The sequence below is a fragment of the Lutra lutra genome, chromosome 17, assembly GCF_902655055.1.
Source record: "Lutra lutra chromosome 17, mLutLut1.2, whole genome shotgun sequence".
NCBI classification, from domain to species: domain Eukaryota; kingdom Metazoa; phylum Chordata; class Mammalia; order Carnivora; family Mustelidae; genus Lutra; species Lutra lutra.
In genome coordinates, this window is record NC_062294.1 from 19036210 (window position 1) to 19058966 (window position 22757).

Sequence of the window (22757 nt, forward strand, 5' to 3'; positions counted from 1 at the left end):
GAGAACCCCTCGGTGACTGAAGAGACCGGAGTGCTACAGCTAGAGCTCTTTGAAGTAAAATGCTGCCTTCTCCCTCGTGCAGGGGCTGATGTACCATGATGCCTGTCGATGGGGCCTCACACTGCAGACGTATGTGCAGCTCACCATGCTGGAACACCACACTCGTCCTCAGGTACATTTCTGATGCTCGGCTTCAGCCTTCTCAAAGTGTTCTTCACGTGGGGGGTGTAGGGTTGCCAGGAAGGGAAACCCCACAAGGAAGCTGCTCGGGACCTGGAGTGCTGCTCAACCGTCTCTGTGTCTGGGGCCAAGTTTTCCTGTCCCTGCAGCTCTCCCAGGTCCAGCCTCTGGCGCCCCTACCCAGCAACCTCAGGTAGCCACAGAGTTGCTAGGGAGGCCACGGTGAGCCCCAGTCTTCACGACCTGACCGCTTCTGGGCTCAACATTATTTACCTCAGTTCTTCGAGTATGCCTGGAGCTGGAGCAGCAGAAGCACCGGGAACTTGTTAGAAAGGCACATTTTCAGGCCCCATTCCAGACCTGCTGAACCAGACATTCTGGAGCTGGGGCCCAGCAGTCTGTTTTATCAAGCTCTCCAGGTGACTTCAGTGCATGCTTTGTTTGCACATTTGAGAACCACTGATCTAACCTTCACAAGATCTGGCTCTTGGTTCCGATTGTTGGGAGAAAGAATTGGACTGGCTCAGCTTGGGTCCTGTGTCTAGCCCTGGGCCAGCTGGGTGTTGAGAGAGAGCACAGGGCACAAACATGCTGCTTAGACCTCTTCCATCAGGCCTCTGAATGGGGGTGGAGTCTCTTAGAAACCCGGCTGCTGAGGAGAGCCTGATGGGCACCTGTGGTTCAAAATTGAAAGCACCACTTGAAAGGCGAGCTTTGGGTGCTCTCCATGAAGGAGACGGGAGATCCCTACAGCCAGCAGTGTGGCCACAGCTCTCTGCTGAGTGGTGCAATCCAGGGCTGGGCAGTTGTCACTGTAGCTATCATTCTACAAACCTGTGTCTTTTAAAAATGGAAAGATGGAAGAAGAACCGCATGAATTTCTGTCTCCCCAAGTATCTGTCTAAATGATACAGATCAGAGCATCTGAGGTTGGCACTTTTCCCCTTTGCCCACTTCCCCCGAGCAGGACTGGATTGCAAATCTAAATAGATCTGAATATAAGGGAATATACATGTGTTTCTCTGTTTAAGGAGATCTACCATGAAAGACGCAGAGAGAGGAAGAGAGATGGACAAGGAAAGAGAAGTGGAAGGAGAGAGGATGAGTGGGGCGCTAGCAGCAGATGGGCAGCAGAGAGTCCTAAGTAAGGAGAGGATGAAAAAAATAGGAAGGAAGATGGACGGACAGATAAATGCAGGGAAGGAGAGTCAGGAAATTCCTGGGTTATGGCCTCAAAGGTGTCTGTGATTTGCTGGTCCAGGTGCCATGCATGCTGTGGTCCAGGCTGAGAGAGAGCAGGGTGTGCCCAGTTGGGCACAGTCCTTCCCAGTTTCCAAAGGGCTGCAGTGATCCCCAGCCAGCCCTGTGAGGAGGTCTCCCATCTCTGCAGGATTCCAGAAAGCCAGGCTCTCAGTTGCTGAGGGCAGAGTCCCCGAATGTCAGCAGGGGTGCAGCCGCACCCCAGCCCTCTTGGGGCTCTGCCTTCGGCATACAGAACCCTCTGCTCGAAAAGTGCACACTATTTAGCTCCATAGTCACCACACTTCACTTGACAGCCTTCTGCTGGACTGTACTTGGCAGTTTTTCTAGCACTTCCCCCAGTTGATAATCCGGGGGAGCCTCACCTCTCCTGTGGAAGAGGCTGCTGCTGACGAGCCATCAGTCCCTGCATTGCTGCACTGGCCACAGAGCTTCGGGGTATGGGGAGGGTCCCCGACCGAGGGCGGAGCGCCGCTGAGCCCCATGCCAGACCCACACTGTTGCTCTGGTCACTGCCTCCCTCTCCCACAGCTTCTCTGTTGTTTGGTGTAGACTGTAGGCAGGGGGAGCAACAGGAGTTGTTCAAGCGTTCCTGACCTGAGTCAGTGAATCACTTTGTTTTCTTTTAGACATCACCTGTACGGTTGATGGAGCGGTCGATTCACAGCGCAAGATATATTTTTGTAGAAAACCTATATAGAAGGTACCGTAGTTTGCACAATTGATAATTTGTGGAACCATTTATTTTGTAGAAATGCAATTGGAAACTGTTTATTCACGTGACAGCGCTTGAATGCCTACAGTGTGGTATTGCTTAGTTCCTGCCACAGTAATGCGCTCTCACAACCAGCCACAGACCCTTGGGACGGACAGTTTGCTTGCAGGGTTTGCTCAGGCGGAGAGGGTGGTCGACCTTGATGGCTGGGCTCCGTGCTGTGTCTCAGATGGCTCTGACAAGGGTGACTGGGGTGACTCATCTCTCTCTTCTTGCCTCTAATCCTCCTCTGGAACCAGCAAGCTAGCCTGGACAATCGTCCTAGTGATGGCAGAGAACAGGGGCACCAGCAGGAATGCACCAGTGCTATTGAGGCTGTGTTTCACATTTGCTAACATCCCATCGGCCAAAGCAGACCCCCCCCCACCCTGCCCCCCTGAACTGACCCCAGGCCTAGAGGCTGGGAGGGCCCACATGGGTCACATGGCAGAGTGGGAGGGTGTGGGGCCGGCTGAAGACCCAGAGCCACAGGGCATTCAGTCATTTTGCGCAGTGTTTGTTACAGTTTCACTCCAAGCTGTCTTCTGCCTTCATGGGAGTGAACTCTGTCATGTAGACATAGTTAGGGGCCTTCTGGTATCCCACCGTGCTGAGGCCTCAGAGGCTTGGGAACCTCCCGATTTCTGTGCTCAGTGGACCGCTGATTCCAGCGGAGGCGGGCTACTGGCTGCCGTCTGAAGCGAGGGCTCCTTCCACGCCCCTCCCTCCTCAGTAGCTGTGTGCCTGGTCACCCTCGCCTTGCCAGCCCCACCTTACTGTGTCTTCCCGCCCTGAGCTCGCTGACCGAGAGGTCCTGATGTCAGATTTGTCCTAACATCTGCCTGCTGCTCTCCACATGCCGGCTCCCTGCTCCCTCATCTGCCGCTGTCCTCAGTGTCACCTTTCCCGGCCCCCAGCCGCCCTGTCCAGGTTGTCAGCCACTTTCTCACTTTTAATTACTTCTTCCTGTTGCCTTTCTTCATAGTATTTAAGACAACTTTTAAGTAGGTTGAACCATATGGAATCATGAATATTTGACCAGTTTTGACCTACACGAATGGCAGTAGCACGTGGTCCAACTTCATCCATGTTTATTTGTTCAGTTGTCTATTGTGTGTCGTCCCCATCCCCTCCCCCCTGGCTGGTTCATCAGCTCCTTGGGGACAGGAGGACCGGCCATGCCAGCTATACTTGCCTAGCATGGACCCAGCCCAGGGCTGGCACCTGGGGCGTATTGTTAGCTGTTGCTGGGCGATGCGACTCGGGGCTGCTCTTGGGTCTCCAGCCAGATGTGATCCTCAGGCTCTGGCCCCAGCTGCTTCACACCCCTTCCTACTGAAAAGGCTTCTCCCATTGGTCCTGAGCTGCCATGGGTCATGCCCGTCGGCCTGTGTGGCCCCAAAATGAGAGCCTCTGCTCTCATCTCTTCTGAGCATTAGACTGATGCCTTGGGGTCAGGACAGCAGCCGGGGCAAGTCCTGACTGTAGCTTTGTCCTCCGACCTTCCAGCAGGGGTGGGCCTGGTGTTAGAGCCCTGTCCTCCCCGCACTGTCTGGGATTTCAGTGGGGCCGAGGTGTCCACTGCAGGCTTACCCAGGCCTTCACTCTCCTTTGCTCCCTGCTCATCAGTGCCTCCGCTGGAGGGAGGGACAGGAGGGAGGGACAGGCAGAGGAGGGGAGAGAAAGAACAAAGGAGCCCCACCAGTGTTTGTTTATTGCTCTGATGAAAATGTAGTCTGACAAGTGGACCCTGGGCAGCAGGGTGGGACTTCCTGCGCCCTTCCCCTAGCGAGGCCGGCTCTCTTGTAACTGCCAACACCTTGGCCAGTTCTCTGTGGCAGCCAGTGGCTCCTTTTGAAGAGGGTAACCTGGAACGCCATGACCAGAGGCCCAGGGGAGAGAGTGAGGTGCAGGGTTCGAGGAACCTGGGTCCCCTCCTGGCTCCGGAATTTGCTGTCTTTGTGAGCATGGCCAAGTTCCTAAAGCTCCCCCAGCCCTTCCGATCTCTAATTCCTGTCGTCTGTCTCTGGAGAACCTATGGGGCAGTTGCCTAGTGTAGGTTTTGTGCCCCTTATGCAGGTCCTTGCCTACTCTGCTCTTAACAAAATTCACCAGTAACCCCCCCCCCCCCCAGCATCCCCGGTCCCCTGCCTGTAGGCTGCCCCACACCTGGTGGATTTCCCCAGGAGCCATTAGTCCCTGTTTTCCCAGGAGGCAGTGTTAGGGGATGTCCGAGGGCTTTGGGTACTCATGCCTGTAGCTCTTCATTCCAGCACTTCTGATGGCCGGTTCTGATTTCCTGATCTCTGTGGCTGTGGTTGAGGTCATAGGTCCAGAAAACATGGCTCTTGCCCTGTGAGTAGTGTAGGAAAAGACTACAGCTTTTAATTTTTTTGAGCTCTTTTCCTGCCCTGTTAACTTCATATTTATGCCTCACCCTGGCCCTCCAGAATGCCCAGCATCTGTGGTTAGGGTTTCTGCAGAATAGTGAACCACATGAGAAATTTGTCCTGTGTCCCTCTTCCTTTTCTTGGCATCTGATTGGTTCAAGTTCCTACAGCCTTGGGAGAGCATGGATTCCCCTAAAGATCTCTTTGGAGACGGAAGATTGGTGGCTGCTATCACTTGAAGCAGCCCAGAGGCTGTTGGTTGGTGTGTGACCTTGGGCACTCCAGGGGCTGCTGGGAGCCCCGTGGCAGCCTGGGGCAGTGGTGGCAGGGTGGGGGTGAGGCCATCTGCCACTTCGGTTTCAGGGAGATAGGAGAAGGCAGTGCTCCTCCAGCCCTTTCACTGAAGTCCTTCAGAAGCCGAGGACTGCTCACACAGGTGGCTGCTTCTCCACGGCCCTCCGAGCCCACGGAGCCCAAAGAAGCCTGCTAGCAAACTGGAAGTTACTTTGAAGTCTCCTCTTTTGTCTAAGAAATTCACATGGGCTTTGCATTCTGTTCTGTAATGTGTTCTTCTGTTTGTTTCTGTAGGAAACACCATGCTTACAATGTGGCTTGGAGTACCCCCTTCCTCGGCCACATGTTCCAGAGTTCCCAAATTTGGGAGGCTGAGAGGACTCCTGGGGGAGGGGCCCTGAGAAGACCCTTCCTAGCGTGGGTGATCCTCTTGTGGCCTGCACCAGGTTGTCTGTGCTCCCCGGAAACGAGGGGATTTGCTCAGGTGGTTGAGGACCAGGCCAGGAGCCACATTTATTGCTGGTTCTTCACACTCCTCTCCTTTGAGCCCTCAAGGCAGCCCTGATTTATAGGTTCTGTTGACCCTTTTGGCAGAGCAGACACTGAGTTGGGATCAGAAGGTCAGTGCTCCTTCCTGACCCGGCGGGTGGCGGGGCAGGGGGAGCTGCCCTGTGGCCTGCCGTGTGGGGCAGCAGGAACGAGGGAGTGGTGAGAGACCTCTGGGTTTCTCTCCTTAAGGCCAGAGGCTTCAGACTGGTTGGGACCCCCAGGTCGGCACCCTGGGGGAGCTAGGCCTCTGTTTCTTTCTACCCAGGCATGACCGTGGGCTTCTCCCACAGATCACCATACATCTTGTTAACATACACATGCTGCTTTGCGGAGTCCCGGGTGGGGTCTGAGAACCTACATTTCTAACTTAAGAGCCTTGGGAGAATCCTGCTGGTTGGGGAGCACACTTAGCAGAATAAGGCCTCGGAATAAGCCAGCCACCAGCAGCAAGGAGCACTCTGCTGTGAGGCCGGGCCCTTTTCCCTGACAGTTTTGTTCCCGTGGCTTCCTTGGGGTCAGGCGAGAAAGAGCCCAGTCCTGCGGGCTTTCGTGGGGGTGGGCAGCCCATCGTGGTAAAGTTCTGCAGTGCGGGGCTTCCTGTTTCCTGCTCTGCCCACTGTTTGTTCCCTTCTCATTCGTTTCTTCGGGTTTTAGTTGTTGGGGGTTTTGTTGTGTTTGCTTTGTTTTAAGGGTCTGCAGGTTTACTCCTGCGCCAGGAGAGGTGCAGCCGTAGGCCAGAGGGTTCTGTGTGGAGGCAAGTAGCCTGCTTGTAGCCAGAGCTACAGGTAGTGATGAGTGTAGGGTAGCGTGGAATGTGGGCTTTCCTCGCCGTCAGTCTTCTTACAACACCAGCTTTCCTTGATGCTGTGGGTCAGCCCCCACAAAGTGTTGTTGACAAAGGAGGTGTTTCGAGAGGTTTCTGCTCCCCCCAAATACAGATGACTGTCCTTTTGAGCCTAAACCAAATGTACGCTAGGACTGAGTTTGGCTGGATCCTTGGCCCACACCTAAAGGAAGATGTTTTGGTTCCCACCTGTGGGGAGCTCAACTGGGCACTGGGAACCCCAGGATGGCATGTGTGGCATGTCAGCTGCTGTCTGACCTGTCTCCCCCCACCCTCAGGTACTCAAGGAGAAAGCTTCCTACCACGCTGTGATGGGGGCAGCCCTTTCCCAGGGTGGGGAACATGTTGCTGCTGCCCTTCCGTGTTGGGGTTGTTCCTTTTCTCTTTCTCAAAAACCGTTGAGAAACATTCCAACCTTGCCTTGGAATCTGGGGGCATGGTGGAAGGTTCCAGCAGGCCACATCCCGGTGTTCTGCATCCCTTGAAGCAAAATTTCTTGAAGGTGTCCTTGCCTTTTGGGCCGCCTAGGGAGAGACCTGCCTCTTCTGGACCCCCCACTGCAGCGAGTTCTGGGCAGACAGAATGTAAGTGCACTTTGGCTGGCCAGGGGTGAGAGCAGTGTGGTAATTGCTGAAGAGGAAGATTCCAGTTACATTGTCTCCTTAACAACCTGCACTTGTGAGGCTGGGCGGGCGTGGGCGCTGCGCTGAAAGGAAAAGCTGAAGGTGGCCAGAAAGCCTCACGGGCAATTATATGGCCCAAGCCCCGGGGGGCTGAGTGATTGAATGCGAAGGTTTTACAAGATTGCTGGTCGCCTTGTTCTAAGAACAGAAGTGGGGGAACTGAGTGGGACCCAGCTGGGAAACGACAGCTGACTCACCTGGGGATGGTGAACATTGATTAAGAACCTGCATTTGGGAACAATAGGCAGGTTGTCCTACCTCCCTAGCTGGCCTAGGGGCTCGGACTCTTTCCCTGCTCTGGTCGAGACTGAGACCTGTGACTTGGGCCTGGGTCATGACCTTGACAAGAGCTGTGCCTTTCTTCCAGCTGAGGCCAAAGAAGCACTAGAAAGTCCAGAACAGCCCCCACTCCATGGACAGACCAGGGAGGGCGAGTGACATCATGGAGATCATATGGGTTTGGGGGCCACGGAGAGCCAGGCTTAAATTCCTGCATTCCTGCTCAGACTGAGTTGGACTTCACTGCTCTGGGCCTCAGTTTTCCTCATCTGTAAATCAGGACTAAAAGTGTCTCCACAAGGTCTTGTAAAAACAAAACAAAATAATGTAAACAGGGGGGCTGGCATTGGAGTGTGAGGTTTCTGTTCTGACCTGTGCTTTGCAAACTGGGGATTCTGTGGGCTGCGGGGGGAGGTCGCAGCAGACCGTGCCAAGCCAAACAGCCAGCAGGGTTTGTGCGGGCCCAGGACCTGTTTTGCCACCCTAAGGAAGGGGAAGGCACCGTGAAAGCTTCTCAGTGCACCCAGGCTGCTGCTGGTGGGTCACGTGGTTAGATTTTCCGTAGAGTGGCGCTGCCCCCGGCAGAGGCTTGCTCGTGCTGCTGGGCGCCCCATGCTTGAGGCAGACGCAGGAGAAGCCAGGCACGGTTTCCCGGAGGAAAACTGCAGCCATGGATGAAACCGTGCCTGCTGCCTGGTGTCTCTGTCCTGCACACCAGGCCTAGGGTTCCTCACTCAGTCAATGACAGTCTGTTGTCAATACCCTCCCCCGCCGCAGCCCCTCATGGTGCTCCCAGCAGCCTCCAGAGGGTTTCCTGGAGCTCTGCCTGCTGACCTTGCCCTCAGGGAGGCTGCCCCAGAGCACTGCCCCCATAGAGAACCTCTCCAGGAGAGCCTTGGAAAGGGAAGTCCCACTTCCTCTGTCTGCTCTCAGCCCCATCGGGGAAGCCTCCAGTTTGGGCTGGGCTGGGCTGGGGCAGCCCCTGAGCCACCCAGGACGTGTCCTGAGAGCACCTGGAGCTGATTGTCCAGGGAGCAGCAGCGCTCAGGCTGCAGAGACCCCCACACGTGTGAGTCCCGTCCCTACGTCTTTGTGTCCTTCTGTGTACATGTGCCACTCTTTTTTTTTTTTTTTTTTTTAAGATTTTTACTTATTTATTTGTCAGAGAGAGTGAGTACCTGCAGACAGAGTGTCAGGCAGAGGCAGAGGGAGAAGCAGGCTCCCCGATGAGCAAGGAGCCCGATGTGGGACTCGATCCCAGGATGCTGGGATCATGACCTGAGCCGAAGGCAGCTGCTTAACCAACTGAACCACCCAGGCATTCCACATGTGCCACTCTTTTCTGGAGGTGTTGGTTTAGGTTCTGATATAACACTCAAGTGTACTGTGTTGTGACTCAGCAGTGGCTGCTCCGGGATCCGGCAGCATCTGCCTAGACCCTTATGGACACGAGTGGTGTTCTCCAGGGCAAAGTCTGATGCCTGACTGTCCAGCGTCCTTGACTTGTGAGATTGCCGCCCTGGGCAGCTCTGTGCGCTGCCGACTGGCCCTCAGCCCTGTGTTGCTAGTCTGCTCTGTGTGTTTGGTGCTGGAGGAGGGAGGGGCTGATGAGCGGCTTCCATTTTGGAAATCCTCACTCCCTCCCAGTCGCTTCTGTTCTGGAGAGCAAAAGTTCGTTTCCCAGAGAAGGGAAGCCTGTAAAGAGAGTGGTTTGGTTTCTTGAAATCAGATACTCTCAGCTGCAGCTAACCATAACCCAACTCAGAGTAGCCTGAGCAATGAGGTTGTCACTGGGTGTCTTAATGGCAGGCTTTAGAGTTGGTTTCATTCAGTGGCTCTGGCCCTGTTTTCCTATTCTAGTCTTGTTTGTGTCCTCAGTATGATTTCCTCATGGAGACAAAATGGCTGTGGTAGAAACAGGCTTCTCACCTGCTGGCCAGAAGGTAGGTGTCTTGCCAGTGACTTTTCTCTAAGTATGAGGAAGCGTGGTTTCCTTCAGCCCCTGCAAACCTCCCTCATGTCTCACTGGTCTGGGCTGGGCCCCTGTGGGCAAGGGATGCCTTATCCTGATTGGCTTAGCTTGGTGAGAAGTGAGTATTTCCCTTCAACCAACTGGGCTTCCTCTGGGTAGGGAGGCCTGGGCTTGGGGCGGGGTCAGGTTTCCCTGGAACACTCAGGCCTGTGGCTAGACCTGAATAAATAATGGGCTACTCTGACGGAAATAAGAGAAAAGAACTAGGGTCTAGTTCTTTTTATGGTCTTAAGACCATACTAGCCTGTGGTCTTAAAGCCCTTACCTCTAGTTCCTGGATTTCACTGGCTCTGGTCCCCCCTGCAGTGTTGTGGCCCTTCCTCCCACTGCCTTCCCCCACCTTTTCAGGGAGCCCTCATGTGTTAGTCTGCTCTGGTTTCCTGATTGAGGTCCAATGCCTGAAGGGCTCCCAGGTGCCAACAGCTGCTCCTCTGCCCCTGCTGTTCTCTCTTGGGCACTGTCCATCTTCCTGCTGTGCAGGCTGAGCACAGCCCGTCTCCCCTGTGGGCACCATGGCAGTCTCAAGGACTAGGGGCTGGTGTCCCTCTTCAGTCTGTGCCATGTTGTCATTCGGGCCCCCGACAGGGCTGCTTGTGGCCTTAGTCTCCCAGAGAATCCCCCTCCAAAAGTCTGAGCTTCTTGCCTCCCTCCGTGCCCTTCCCTGCACCCCTCCTCCCTGCAAGGTGGAAGTCTGTTCACAGCGCCCTGCAGTGGGCCAGCTCCAGACCACCCTTCCAGTGGGCTCTTCTCCCACCCCCAGCATTCATCGGCAACCAGACCCCCCCCCACCATGTACTCTGGGCCCAGGCACAGTTCTGTCCTGTAGCCAGGCCTGCCAAACCCTGTTCTGAGTGGATCCAAGATGGTATCCAAGGTGGGTGGGTGTTAAAAGAGAGAATTCCCCTCCTGGGCGGCAGAGGGTCACCCAGCCTTTGACAGGTGTGTGTCCTCCGGTCGCCTGTCCTCTGGCTCTTCCCTGTGGGTTTCCTTCTGAGAGGGGGAAATGCGCAGGGCCTGGGAACAGATGCCCGGCCTCTTACACTCTTGGTTTCTTGTCTTGATTTCTTCTTTCCTTTTTCAGTTAACATTTTAACAATGTAGTTACTTCCCTTCTTCCCAACCCTTGATCTGGGAACTACTATGTTGCTGATTTTGGAACCTACAGGAAAGTAGAAAGAAAACATTCAAGTCTCCTATAGACCTACAGCTCAGAGAAAAGCACTGGATGCATTTTGTTGTCTTTCTTTCCAGTCTTTTTTTAAAACGTGTGAACGGTTTCTCACGAAAATACAGTTGGGTCACACTACGCACAATTTTATGTCCTCCTATTCTCACTGAACGCTCAATTGTGAGTGTTTTCTGTGTCATTAAGTACTATTTCACGACGGTATTGTTCAGTTCCTGCATGGTTTGCTGTTATCTCAGCATGCCAGGATTTCATTTTTCATTATTTTTGGTGGTGCTGCCATGGGCATCCATGATTATTTGCACAAAATAAATTTCTAGAGGTAAATTGGTTTTCTGCTCCACCTTCCAACCTGAGCATTGTCCCTGTTCTCCAGGGATGGGCCTTAAAGCCCCCTTCTGTGCTTGGAGTTCAAATCCCATCAACTACTTCTGTGGCACTCGCTGCCGCTGAGCGGAAACCGTCCCCTGGCGGCAGAGGGTCATGCTGTGCCCTGGTGTCCTGGGCTGTGCTCTTTACATAGAAGCCACCCACGGATCCTTTTGAAGCATAAAACCCTACCGCCTCTCGTTACAGCGGGAAGATGCCCGAGGTGGACTACGTAGTTCTATCCGAATGGTTTGACTGGATCGTGAGGAACATCGACGTGTCTGTAGATTTGATAGGTGAGAGGCCCCTCTCCCTGCCCAGGGCCCCAAGAAAGATGTGCTTGGTGGGACTGCCAGCCAGCAGGGACAGCGGGCAGGGCCCCACCCCTGGTGATCCTTTCCCCCACGTTAATTCTGCCTCCTCTCCAAGGGCAGGCAGGATCTGGGGGCTTTGGGTGCCTCCTTGTCTTTATTCCGCAAGCTGCTCTCCCCTGGGTCCATTGTGATTTGGTGGTTCTTTCAGTGTGTAAGGGAGGGAGGAGGGACAGAACCAGGACATTTCCCGAGGCCCACTGCACCAGAACCCGGGCGAAACTTTGTGCCCATGTGGAACCTCATTCAGCCTCCCAACAATCCTGTGGGACTGGTGACATGGCAAGAAATTGAAGTGGGGATGAGGGTCCAGATGCCTGAAGGCCACACCGGCGGTCAGTGGTCAGACTGGGAGCTGGCTGTGGTCCATGTCTCCTGCTCCGAGCGCCTGCAGATGATTCTCTCCACGCCTGACGCACAGGCCTTCCTTCCCCCTCACCCTGGCCTCCACTTGCAAGCCACAAACAGAGTAATCGGAGCCACATTCTGGATCTTTAAATCGCAGTGTACCTGCGGACCACTCCCGAGACCTGTTACCAGAGGCTGCAGCTGAGATGCAGGGAAGAGGAGACGGTCATTCCCCTGGTAAGGGCCCCCTGGAACCCACTCAAAGACTGGGAAGCCACGTCCATCCCAGCCTGGCCCCTCCCTCCATGAGATCCTTGTGCTGTCGCCATGACAGAGAGGTGGGAGTTTAGCACACTGCCTGGCAAACTCTGACTTCCGCTGTGGCGCGAGACCCTGTGTGAAGTCCAGAGTCGCCTGATTTCCCAGGGCCCTGGATGCTGTGGTTGCCACCCTCTCTGCCCTATGGTGTCCCTTCTCCCTCCCCCTGCCGGGCACCCCCAGGGCGTGTCCTGTCCACCTCCTGAGGATTGCTTGCCTCTGTGCCCAGCTCTGGAGCCTTGCTAGAACACTCCCTCCTGCTCGCAGCTACACCCCCAGCGCTGAGTGCCGTGCTGGGCTCAGAGGCGGTCCTCTCAGCTCCTCGCCCAGTGCCTTGCCCTTCTGGGCTCTGGCTCAGGGCCATGGGGCCTCCTGTCAGGACCGTCGTAACTGTGGGACTGTTCTCCTCTTCCTGCTCCTTCACTCCCCACGTTCCCTCCGAAACTGGGCTTCCAGTTGCTGCTGGGGCAATGTTTCCAGGACAGAACACCATTCCTGCAATTTCCCAGCCACCAACCCTTCGGTGTCTTGCTGCTGTCTAGAATAAAGGCCCCGATGTAGCATGTCAGCCCAGATTCTGCCAGATCGACGTTGTCTCCCTCCACTCCCTGCCTTTCATGCTCTGGCAATAGATACCAGTCATGGCTACACACACACTCACACTCGCCCTGCAGTTACACAAATGTGCCTTTGTGCAGTGGTTTCTGTTGCCTTCCAAGTTCAGCTCAGATGTCACCTTCTCCAGGAAGCCTTCCCTGACCTTCCCTCCATTGTACTCCCCTAATCTCTGGGCTTACGATGATCACGGCACTAAGGACAAGCATACTGAAACTGTTTGTTAAATATTTGTTCCCTGTCCCTTAGCAAACTGAGCTTTTTAAGATTAGGTCTCATTCCCTGCATCCCCAGCAAGTTTTCCAGAGTTTGGCACCTAGGAGTTGCTCACTTAATACTGAACTGAATGCCTCATGTGAATGCCATTGGGACAGAGGCTGGGCAGGCATTTTCTGGGACGTCATGGGAGTCTGAAATCAGGATGGGCTGGTCTGCAGGCCCGGGAAGACCTGTCTGGCTCCTGAGGCCCACCCAGCCTTGTCTTACCCAAACACCAGTAAGGTTAATACCAGCCATGAGGGCGTAGGAGGCCTACGCCCTCCTTCTAGGTAGCTCCTTTGAAATCTAGAAACATGAGTGATGGGAGGAAGGGCGCAGTGGGGCAGGGCTGGGCCAAGCTGTGGTAGGACACGGGCACTCTGTGTGGTGACCCAGATGTTCTGAAGAAATGGCATGTCTGGAGTCCCTCCTAACCTTTATTAGCCGGGCCATTATCTCAGTGTTTCTGACAAAGCTTATAGGACGTATCTGTCATTGTCAAAGGATAACTCGGGGATGGATGAGAAGGTGGCATTGCAGTTTCCCTGGGAGCTTCTGGGCTGGCAGTAAATTGCTGCTTGGGAAGGTGGCCGTGGGTGGCCAGAGCACTGTGGCCTGCGTATGAGAAAGTGTCCAATTCTGCCTAATGCAGAGGCACCAATGGCTTAGGGGTGTGTCCAGACCTTCCCCCCGGGTTCCACCTTATGGGACTTTCTGATACTGGTCTTCATGATCTAGAGGGCCCACAAGGCACAAGTTGTCTGCTGGGTGGAAGCAGCAGGAGGGGGTCTCCTAGGCCAGTGAAGGTCACAGTCTTCTTGGAAAGGACAGAGTGGATAGGGTGATTAAGAGGCTGCCCAGGGCTGGAATGCTTGGCCATGGAGCAGCTGTGGACCTCACCACGAAGGAACTGGTGGCCGTGCTGACGGAGAAGTGGGTTTCAGAAGAGAGGCCAGGTGGATGGTGTGTGCGAGGCACCAGCGGCGCAGAGTAGCACTGGAGGGAGGGAGTAGGCAGTTGGAGGGGTCCCTCTAACTGTCGCTGTGCTCCGGCTGGCTGGGTGGAGGGAGTGGCTGCATTTATGGCTCTCCTCCTGAGCAGGTTGGTGGTTGCAGACCCCTTCATCTAAGCCAGTGCCCCGTGGCCATGAACACTCAATGCCCCCGCCCGAGATCCTTGCTGGAGAGGTTTGCTCCCCTCCCGGATGGCCTGTGTGCATATGTGTGTCTCTGTGTGTGTGTGTTTCCTGCAGGAATACCTGAACGCTATTCACCACCTCTATGAGGAGTGGCTCATCAAAGGGGGCCTTTTCCCTGTGGCAGCCCCTGTTCTGGTAAGTACCCCTGGCAGGGCTGAAGACTTTTCTGGAAGGAGGAGCGACCCAGAGAACGTCAGCCATTCTGCAGTCCGGGGAAGGGCCAGGTCCTTCAGAGCTGGTAGATTGAAAGGAAGGAAGCAGGGAGGGTAGATGGGGCCCTTTCTCTCTCCTGGTTCCCATTCTAGACTGAGTCTCCGGGTCCATTCGATGGACCTGGGAGAAGGTGGCCTGTCCCTGTGTCATTACACCGGTGGCCACAGTAGCATCTCACTTATCCAGTGTCATTGGTAAAGGAGCGTTCCAGATGGCTGAAGCCTGTAGACCTGGGTTTTGGCTTTAGCCCCTGGGGATGGTGGTCTCTCTGATGCAACCATCCCTTCTCCAGTGGATGGCAGCCACGGAGCCTCGTTGCCCCATTCCTCGGTGACCCAGGGCATCTGAAGAAACACCGGTCGCTGTCCTGGTCTGTTACACAGTGGTGCCCTTAGGAGGTGCTGAGGTGTGTAGGACGGTTTGCCCTAGACCGCTCTTGTCTTGGAGTTCCTGTGTTGGCTTCGTGTAGCAGCTTCTCCTGCCAACACTTGCCACTTCTAACTGCGTGCCGTTTCTGCCCTGCCTTTCCCTGCTTCCCTGTCCTGTCCTCCCCTGATACGCTGCTGCTCAATTTTTCAGGCAGGCAGATGGATCCCGAGATGGTCGGGAACGTGCACCCAGTGTGGGATCTGAGGGAGGGCCGCGCACAAACTTCTGTGTGTGGCCTGAGGGACATCTGTGTGGGCTGCTCGGACATGTCTACTCATCATGGTGCTTTCAGGCTATGAGGTTGCTGGAAAGTGAGATGTTACTGTACTGGATTTTTAAGAAAATAAAATCTGTTTTCCCCCATCATTATTGGATAATATAAAATGATGGGGGGAAATCATTCACAGGCTAGCTGCAGGGACAACTGTAGCAGATTCTTAAGTGGAAACATAGTTGAGAATGTGAATTAGCCTAGAACCAGGTGCTGTTCTGCTCTAACCCTCCTTTTTATCTGCCTGTGACCTTGTACTTCTCTGCCTCTCCTTGCCTCCTCCTGCCTGCCTCCATCTCTCTCCCTCTTCATCTGTAAAGGGAGGGTGATGTTGAAGTCAAGTGCAGCCCTGTGACCCATGTGTTTAATTTCCAGGTGATTGAGGCTGACCACGACATGCAGAAAATGTTAAAACTCTTTGAACAAAACCGGGACCGAATATTAACTCCAGAGAATCAGAAACATGGTTCATAGGATGGGAAAGATCATGCCAGAAAAATGCCTGCTGCTGCGAGGTTAGCTATTAGGAGCAATTTGGAAATACCCACTCTCGGGAGGGCTTGATATCTGGCCACATTTGTTTTCCTGATGGTCTTTTCCTCTTTGTCACCGTCTTCCTCCTTGGTCTCTGGCCCTTGTGGGTAAATGACAAATGGGACCAATGGGTTTGTCATGCCCTTTGGTGTTTGCAGCCTTGCATTCCCCCAGCACTTCTCCTGGTGGCTTCCCACTGCTGGGTCCCTGTGATTAAGGAAAGAGCCACCCGAAGTTATGCTGGGCTTAGGGTCTCTAACCCTTCTGACTACCCAGGAGAGCGAGGTAGTGACCTCACATCCCAGGGAGAAAGTTGAAACTCAGAGAGGCTAAGTGACTCCCCCAGGGTCCCACAGCCAGTGACAGTGGTGTTGGCACAATTCAGACTTTTGGTGATTCTAGAACATTCTCTCCTTCATCCTGAGAGCCTGTCTTCCCTTGCTAGAGATCTCACATGTGTATGGGGAGAGCCAGCAGTGCGTGGAGCCAGTGTCATCATTTTCTCATTATCCAAGCAGTTTGCAAGGACAGTTGATGTTCTTAGACTTCCACAAAATTGTGCTGCGTTTGGCTTGAGCCCAGCGTTAAGTGGTTTCCCAGCAGGAGGCTGCCGTGGCATTCGCTACTGAGGCATCTGGCCTTCCATGTCCTTAGGAGAATCATGCAGCGGGTCCTGACTGGTGCTCGGTCTCCTTGGTGATGAAGGCCTTGCCAGAGCTGATGCCAGTTCTCAGTCAGGGAAATGGCTTTGGTGCCTGGGTTGTTTGCCCAGGGCCAAGCTGGGGCGAGGGGCCACCAGCCCTGGCTTCTGAGGCCTCCTTACTCTACTGGCCTCGTGTGAAGAGCTTTGCCCTTGGAATTACTGAGAGTCTGTGGCCCGGGAGAGAGACACACATGGCCTTAACAATTTTTAAAATGTTTTTCTATCCAAGAGACACTTTGGACCATAGAGCATGAAATCATCTTTATTGGTTCAGAAAATATCTTAGCTTCACTCAGCTGCAGCAATGCATCAAAGCTGCAGCTATCTCTTGAGTCAAGTGGAAAGAGAAAGAACATTCTTTTAAGAGGGCAATCTGGACTGGAAGATCAGGGCTTGTAAGCAGAGGCTCTTGGAGTACGGGTGCTCCTGATATTTTGGAGGTGGGACAAGAGAGCTTCGAGAAGACTGGTTGTAGACATGGGGAAGGGTCAGTTGTGACTTTGGGGAAACAGGCCTCAGCCTCTCCTCACAGTGGTTGGCATCAACGAAGGTTAGACGGCCTCATTCTGGCCTCTGAGTGAGTGCGGACTCTGTGCGTGCAGTTCTCTGACTCGATGTGCGTGACTGGAGCCCTGGTGGTCCCGTCCCAGAGGGAGGCAAGCACTGTGACTCCTGGACCAGTTCTTGGGCTCCGTGAGCAGGACGAGGGGCGGCAGCCTAGCAGGGACGTGTCTCTCCGCCCAAATGTCCGGGATTGACCAGAAGTCTGGGGTCAGGAAGCAGGAGCCTGTGCTGCCAGGTGTCGTGACGAGCCCCGGCCGTCTTTGGGAATTTGTAAGTGAACAGTCCAGGATTTGCCCCACAGCTGAATTTGAGCATCTCTTTTGGGGGAAATGTGATTTAAACAAAAGTAAAGTCTTGCCCTGTGGTAGCCAATAAATCCTTCACCTAAAACCTGCCGTGAATCTTAGCGTGCTGCCTCGGCCAGGGATTTGAGCTCTGAGCAGCAGTAGGATAATGTTTTCATTTGTTTAAGCCTCATCTTTCCTAATGTGGGGTGTGCGGGTCTGGGAGAGCACCCCATCCTCTCGCTCCAGGACTGCGGGTGCTGTGGGTCTGCGGACAAGGGTTGCTTTCCCAGTGTGGCAGGTGGGGCCAGTGGCATAGGGGTCGTAGCGCAGTTACAGAAGCGAGGGCAGAAGGAGGGCAGATGGCCTGTGGTGGGCACGGGGCCTGGTTTTTAGAGCAGAGGGAGGCACGCTCCAGGACTCCCAGGAATGGCTGGTGTCTCTAAATTGCCAATACAGCGAGTCAGGGCAGTGACATCCCCGATTTGCTGGTGTCACCCCATTCTTACCCTGATGCGGGGTTCCAGAGAGCATAACAGGAGGATGCCCCAGAGCGGCCCCAGCTGCTTTGACCCTTGATAATTAAAAAAAATTTTTTTGAATAGCATATACATTTGCTTTTAGTCAGTATTTTCAGTGAAATAATTCTATTTACACTTCAGCTTTTTAATTTTACATGCAAAAGACATGATTGGAATCATTCAGAAATATTTCCTGTACCTGGTGATTAAAAAAAAAAACAACGAGGTGAAAGTGTATTTCTGTGTCGCATGGGAGTGTGGAGGTGGGTGATTCAAGGCTGGTGTGGTGGCTCCAAGGCCGTCAGGGTTCTGGGCTCTTTCTGGCTTTCTGTTCCCAGTTCAACTTCCTGGTTCATGGCTTCCTTCCTCCAGGGACTTCCCTGTCCTTGGTGGTGCCAGAGCTCCTACTCTGCCTACTGTTGGCATCAGGGCACCCTGTGCCCTGCTCACACGTTCTAATGTGGATGATGACCTTCTCAAGGCTCAACTGAGATAAGCTGGAAGGTTCTAGGCCTTGGAGGTGAGACAATGACAGGAGGGAAGTCTGGATTCACGAGCTGGACCACAGGTCTGGCGTCAGGGCCATGGTGCCCTCTGGCCCATCCTGTCCCTCCCTCCTGCCCTCACATCATGTCTCCCTCACTGCCTGGTGCTCTGGTGTCCTCAGCTCAACCTGCCTCCTGCGTTGGGCGGAGCCAGGTGAGGGCATGACCACCGGACTGCCGCACTCCCACAGCATGGCTCTCGGGAGGTGTAAATAACACCTCCCTAACTGTCGGCCCTGAGAAATGATGTCACCTCTCCGTTCCTCTTCCTACCCCCTTTCATTTCTATCTGAGCCCCTCACCTAGATGCGATGTGCACCCCTCCCTGCCTGTGGAACACCTCAGTCAGAGACCCTTCCAGGACCTCCCGCAGACTCCCACCACCAGACCCAGGGAAGGACTGAAGCATTTACAACTCTGAGAGCAGTAGATGTTTCCAGAACCTGCCTACCCCGGCTGCTGTTGAATCTGTGCCATGTTGTTTTCCTAGAGCCCTGGAGCCAGATGGGGGCGCTCACTTCAAGTGCTCCCCTGTCTGTGGAATGAGTAACATTCATCCCAGTGGCCTCTCCACCCTGAAAAATTACAGTTATTAAAGTAATTGACGAGCTCCTGGAAATGTCAGCCCTGCCTGTTGAAAATCTAATAACAATAATAGCCCGCCTGGTGCTTCTGGGCTCTGGCGGTGGATTACTCACTCAGGGCCCCAGGGTCACTGGCATGGGCCTTTCTTTTCCTCAGAACCCCAGCCCTGCTGCTCCCCTAAGGCTGAGTGAACTCCGTGTTCCTCTAGTTTACATAAGACAGTGAGCTTGCCAAAGGCAGTCATTAAACAGAAGCCAAGTGAGAGCCAGTCTTGTGGAATCCAGAGCAGGTATCGGCATTTACTGCTGTCTTCCTGAATTTCTGCATTTCTTGGCTTTCCCTTCTTCAAGGCTGGGGTCCGTGGAACACAGGTGTCCTAGGAGATAATACTAGGTGTTGTCAGAAAGGGGCGTTCCTTAGTCTAGGAGATTCAGGAAGCGCCACCTGGGAACTTTCTCTGAGACGCACAAGGTGCATTGGTTTAGTTAAACTTGAGCAGTCCTGTGATAAAAACACCTTTTCAACTTTATTAAAGCCAAGGGACTCTCAAATTCATTGACAGTGAAAGCCCTCACTGGGGAATAGCCATTAACAGCCTCCGAGTGTGCCTGTGCTCCTCGGAACACACATTGGGAAAAGCATTGTTTTAGGGGACCTGCAGCTGCTGCTGACTCTCAGCTCTTGTACCCTTTGGGAGTCTCTAGCTCCTGGTTCTCCGACTTCAGTGCATCTGAGTCCCCTGGAGGACACGTTAAACCAGGGATTACGAGGCCTACCCCCAGAGTTTCCAGTCGAGCAGGTCTGGGGTGTACCTGAGAATCTGTTCTCTCACACTGTTCCAGGTGACCAGGAGGCTGTGGTCCAGGGACCACCCTTGGAGAGCCACCTCTCTAGACTGACATTTTCTAGAATTGGACATCCCAGAATTCCAAGAAACCTTGGCACCTTTTTGGTTGTTGAACATCTTGTGATTGTTGGTTATCCTGTCTGTCAAACGAGAGAATTGCTCACCTCTCAGGACTTGGCACATGGAAGGGGCCCGGACCAGGGCCCGGTATGCTGCAAGTGTCCCTGTAAATGTTCATTCGTCCAATGTGGCCCAGAAAATGGGACCGTGACGCAGTTACTTGGTGGAGGAATGGCAGCAGCTGCACTGACTGGCACTTCCCGTCAGAGTGGTGTTGATGTGTGCTCTCACCGGCTCATCAGGGGCCACCATGACTGATCTGTTCAGTGGGCACAGGCCACAGGCCTGGTGGAGTTCTGGAATAACAGAGCATGGGGCAGGCAATTGGCCCTTCTCTTCGTTTTAAAAATGTTCCTCCTTCTCATGGGGTCTCGATCTGTACCTGGCATCCCGTGGCATGAGAGGGAGGCCTGGAGAGACATAGCTGCTTCTCAGGCCATGGGACGGACATTTCCTGTACCAGCAAGGTCTTGGATTCCTTACACAATAAACTGATGGTTTTCTGTTCTGTCTGTCTTCTTGGAGATCTCCTTCTCACTGGGCTCAGGTCACCACTCACTCGTCCTTTCCCTAATACACAGAGCATATTTATTTGTAGCCAGGGATGTGTAGATGTTGGCAGCTCTGGGGTCATCTTAGGAAATGCCCAGAGAAAATGGTCAATGGCCAGTCGTTAAGTTTTAAGTGAATCTTACCTTTTGGGATCCAGTTGGCTTTATGAGTGGGACTTGGGCTTTTCGGTCAGAATATGGGCTGGGATCCCAGTTTCCTTGGTTGTTGGGTGCAGAATCTTGGACAGATCACCTCACTTCTCTGGTCCTGTTTCTTCCTTCTCTGGACACTGGGGTTCTGTTTTCTCCCTCATGAGGAGAGAGGCTACACAGACTGTGAAGAGGTAAGTTAAATGAGGGATGGACACAGAGGATCTGGAGCGGTGCCAGGCTATTCCCTGCTCCTTCAAACCCCTTCCAGCTCTGTGTAGTTGGCTGGAGAAGAGACCAGACTTTCTTGTACCTTCCTGGAGTAGGAAGCTGTTGGTGGGCTGCTCCAAGCCAGGGTGGTGGAGATCTTGCATTTTCATTTTATTTATTTATATATTTAACATATAATGTATTATTTGTTTCAGGGGTACAGGTCTGTGATTCATCAGTCTTACACAATTCACAGCACTCACCATAGCACATACCTTTCCCAGTGTCCATCACCCAGCCACCCCATCCCTCTCACCCCGCTCCCTTCCAGCAATCCTCAGTTTGTTTCCTGAGATTAAGAGTCTCTTATGGTTTGTCTCCCTTTCTGGTTTCATCTTGTTTCATTTTTCCGTCCCTTCCCTATGTCCTCTGTCTTGTTTCTCAAATTCCTCATATCAGTGAGATTATATGATAATTGTCTTTCTCTGATTCACTTTTTCGCTTAGCATAATACCGTCTTGTTCCATTCACGTCATTGCAAATGGCAAGATTTCCTTTTTTGATGGCTGCATAATATTCCATTGTATGTATATACCACATCCTTATCCATTCATCTGTGGCTTTATTCATCCATCCATGGACATCTAGGCTCTTTCCATAGTTTGGCTATTGTGGACATCCCGCATTTTCATTTTTAAGACCTGGTTCTTCATCAGGGCTACGGGGGAGTTAGTAATTCACCATCTTCGCCAGCCATTTTCTCAGCCCAGAGTCCTCAGGCCATCTGTAAGCAGGCTTCTGTTCTCTCCCTGTCTTTCGACAGCACTTCCCATGTATCAGTCCTCTGCCAGGCCCTGTGCTGGGTGAGAAGTGCACACTGGTGAACAGGACAGGCGTGGCCCCTCCACTAATGAAGCATGTAGTTTAGCTCCTCATAGATGCCCCGACCTGAAATATCTCTGAGAAAACCCACACTGGGGCAGGAGGGCACCAGTAGCCTCAGCACTCCTTTCTGCTGGGGGAAAGAATTAACAACATAATATATTCCAAAAAATCAGTGACAAAAGTAATACAAACAATAACATTTTAGTGAAGTAGCAGGATACAAAATTAGCATATGAAACAAGAAACAGAGGTCATAATGGTAGTGAAAATCCCATTTACAATGGTAACTAAGATGGTTAAATGCTTTGGAATAAATTTAACAATATATGTACAAAAACATAGAAGAAAAATGCTAAAAACTCTCCTCAAAGATAGCAAATAAGACTTGAACATATGTAAAGACATCCCATTCTTGGAAAGGAGGGATCATCAACGTGAAGATGTCAGTTCTGCCTAACTTAAGTTACAAATTTAATACAATCTCAGTAGAGACACCATAGTCTATTTTATGGTATTCTACACATCATTCTACAGTTCATATAGAAAAGTGAACATTCAGGAATAACCAGGAAACCACTCAAAAACAAAAATGATAATGGAGGACTAGCCTTACCAGACATTCAAAGGTATCTGAAACCTCTAGTATTAGAACAGTGTGGTACTGCTGCGTGAATAGACAAAGCAGTGAATCAGATAACTCAGAAATAGACCTGAGCACACGTGGAAATTTACTACATGATCAAGATGTCATCTCCAATCACTGGGGTAAAGATGGACTTTTAAACAAATGGTGCCAAGGTGACCTTTTGGGGAAAGATAAAGATAGATCCATATCTCACACCATACCCAAGAATAAACTCCAAGTGGTTAGGGATCTAAATGTAAAAAATTGAAACCAGGCAAGTACCTTGATTTAGGGAAAGCTTCCTAACTGTGATTCAAAATCCAAGGGCAGCTAAAGGTTAATCAATTTGACTAAGTAAAAATTTTTAAAAATTGTGTGATAAAACCCATCATTAACAAAGTCAAAAGACCAGAAACCGGGAGAAAATGCAATTTACAAAACAGACAAAGGGTGAATATTCCTAACTACCCATGAAGAATTCTTTAAAAATGAAGGGCAAAGGACCAAAAATCAAATAGAAGAATGGGAAAAAGATGTGAAAGACAATTTACAAAAAAGACCTAAAAATGGCCTGTAAACATGTGAAAAACACTCAAATTCAGAAATACAAATGCTATGGTCTGAATATTTGTGCCCCTCACCCCACCCCACCACCAAATGCACATTTTGTAAACATAATGCTCAAGGTGATGGTATTTAGGAGAATCCTCAGGAAGTGATTAGGCCATGAGAGCAGAGCCCTCATGAATGGACTCAGTGCTGTTATTAAAAGGGACCCCACAGAGCTCCCAT

General features: G+C 52.5%; 1 protein-coding gene across 3 annotated transcripts in view; it reads left to right on the top strand.

Annotated features, from left to right (window-relative positions):
* Positions 1–20049, top strand: part of TK2 (thymidine kinase 2) — a 29938-nt gene extending 9889 nt beyond the window's left edge. The window contains exons 5-11 of one of the 3 annotated variants that reach the window (XR_007123884.1): positions 83–172; positions 2070–2143; positions 11028–11116; positions 11697–11776; positions 13983–14063; positions 14434–14547; positions 15217–20049. Coding sequence is in view for 2 of the 3 variants with exons in the window: in XM_047711300.1 (XP_047567256.1) it covers positions 83–172; positions 2070–2143; positions 11028–11116; positions 11697–11776; positions 13983–14063; positions 15217–15315 (513 nt within the window). In the remaining variant the exon portion in view is untranslated. The remainder of the gene's footprint in view (positions 1–82; positions 173–2069; positions 2144–11027; positions 11117–11696; positions 11777–13982; positions 14064–14433; positions 14548–15216) is intronic. The other 2 variants (XM_047711300.1, XM_047711301.1) reach the window with 2 other exon arrangements.
* Positions 20050–22757: the final 2708 nt, after the last annotated feature.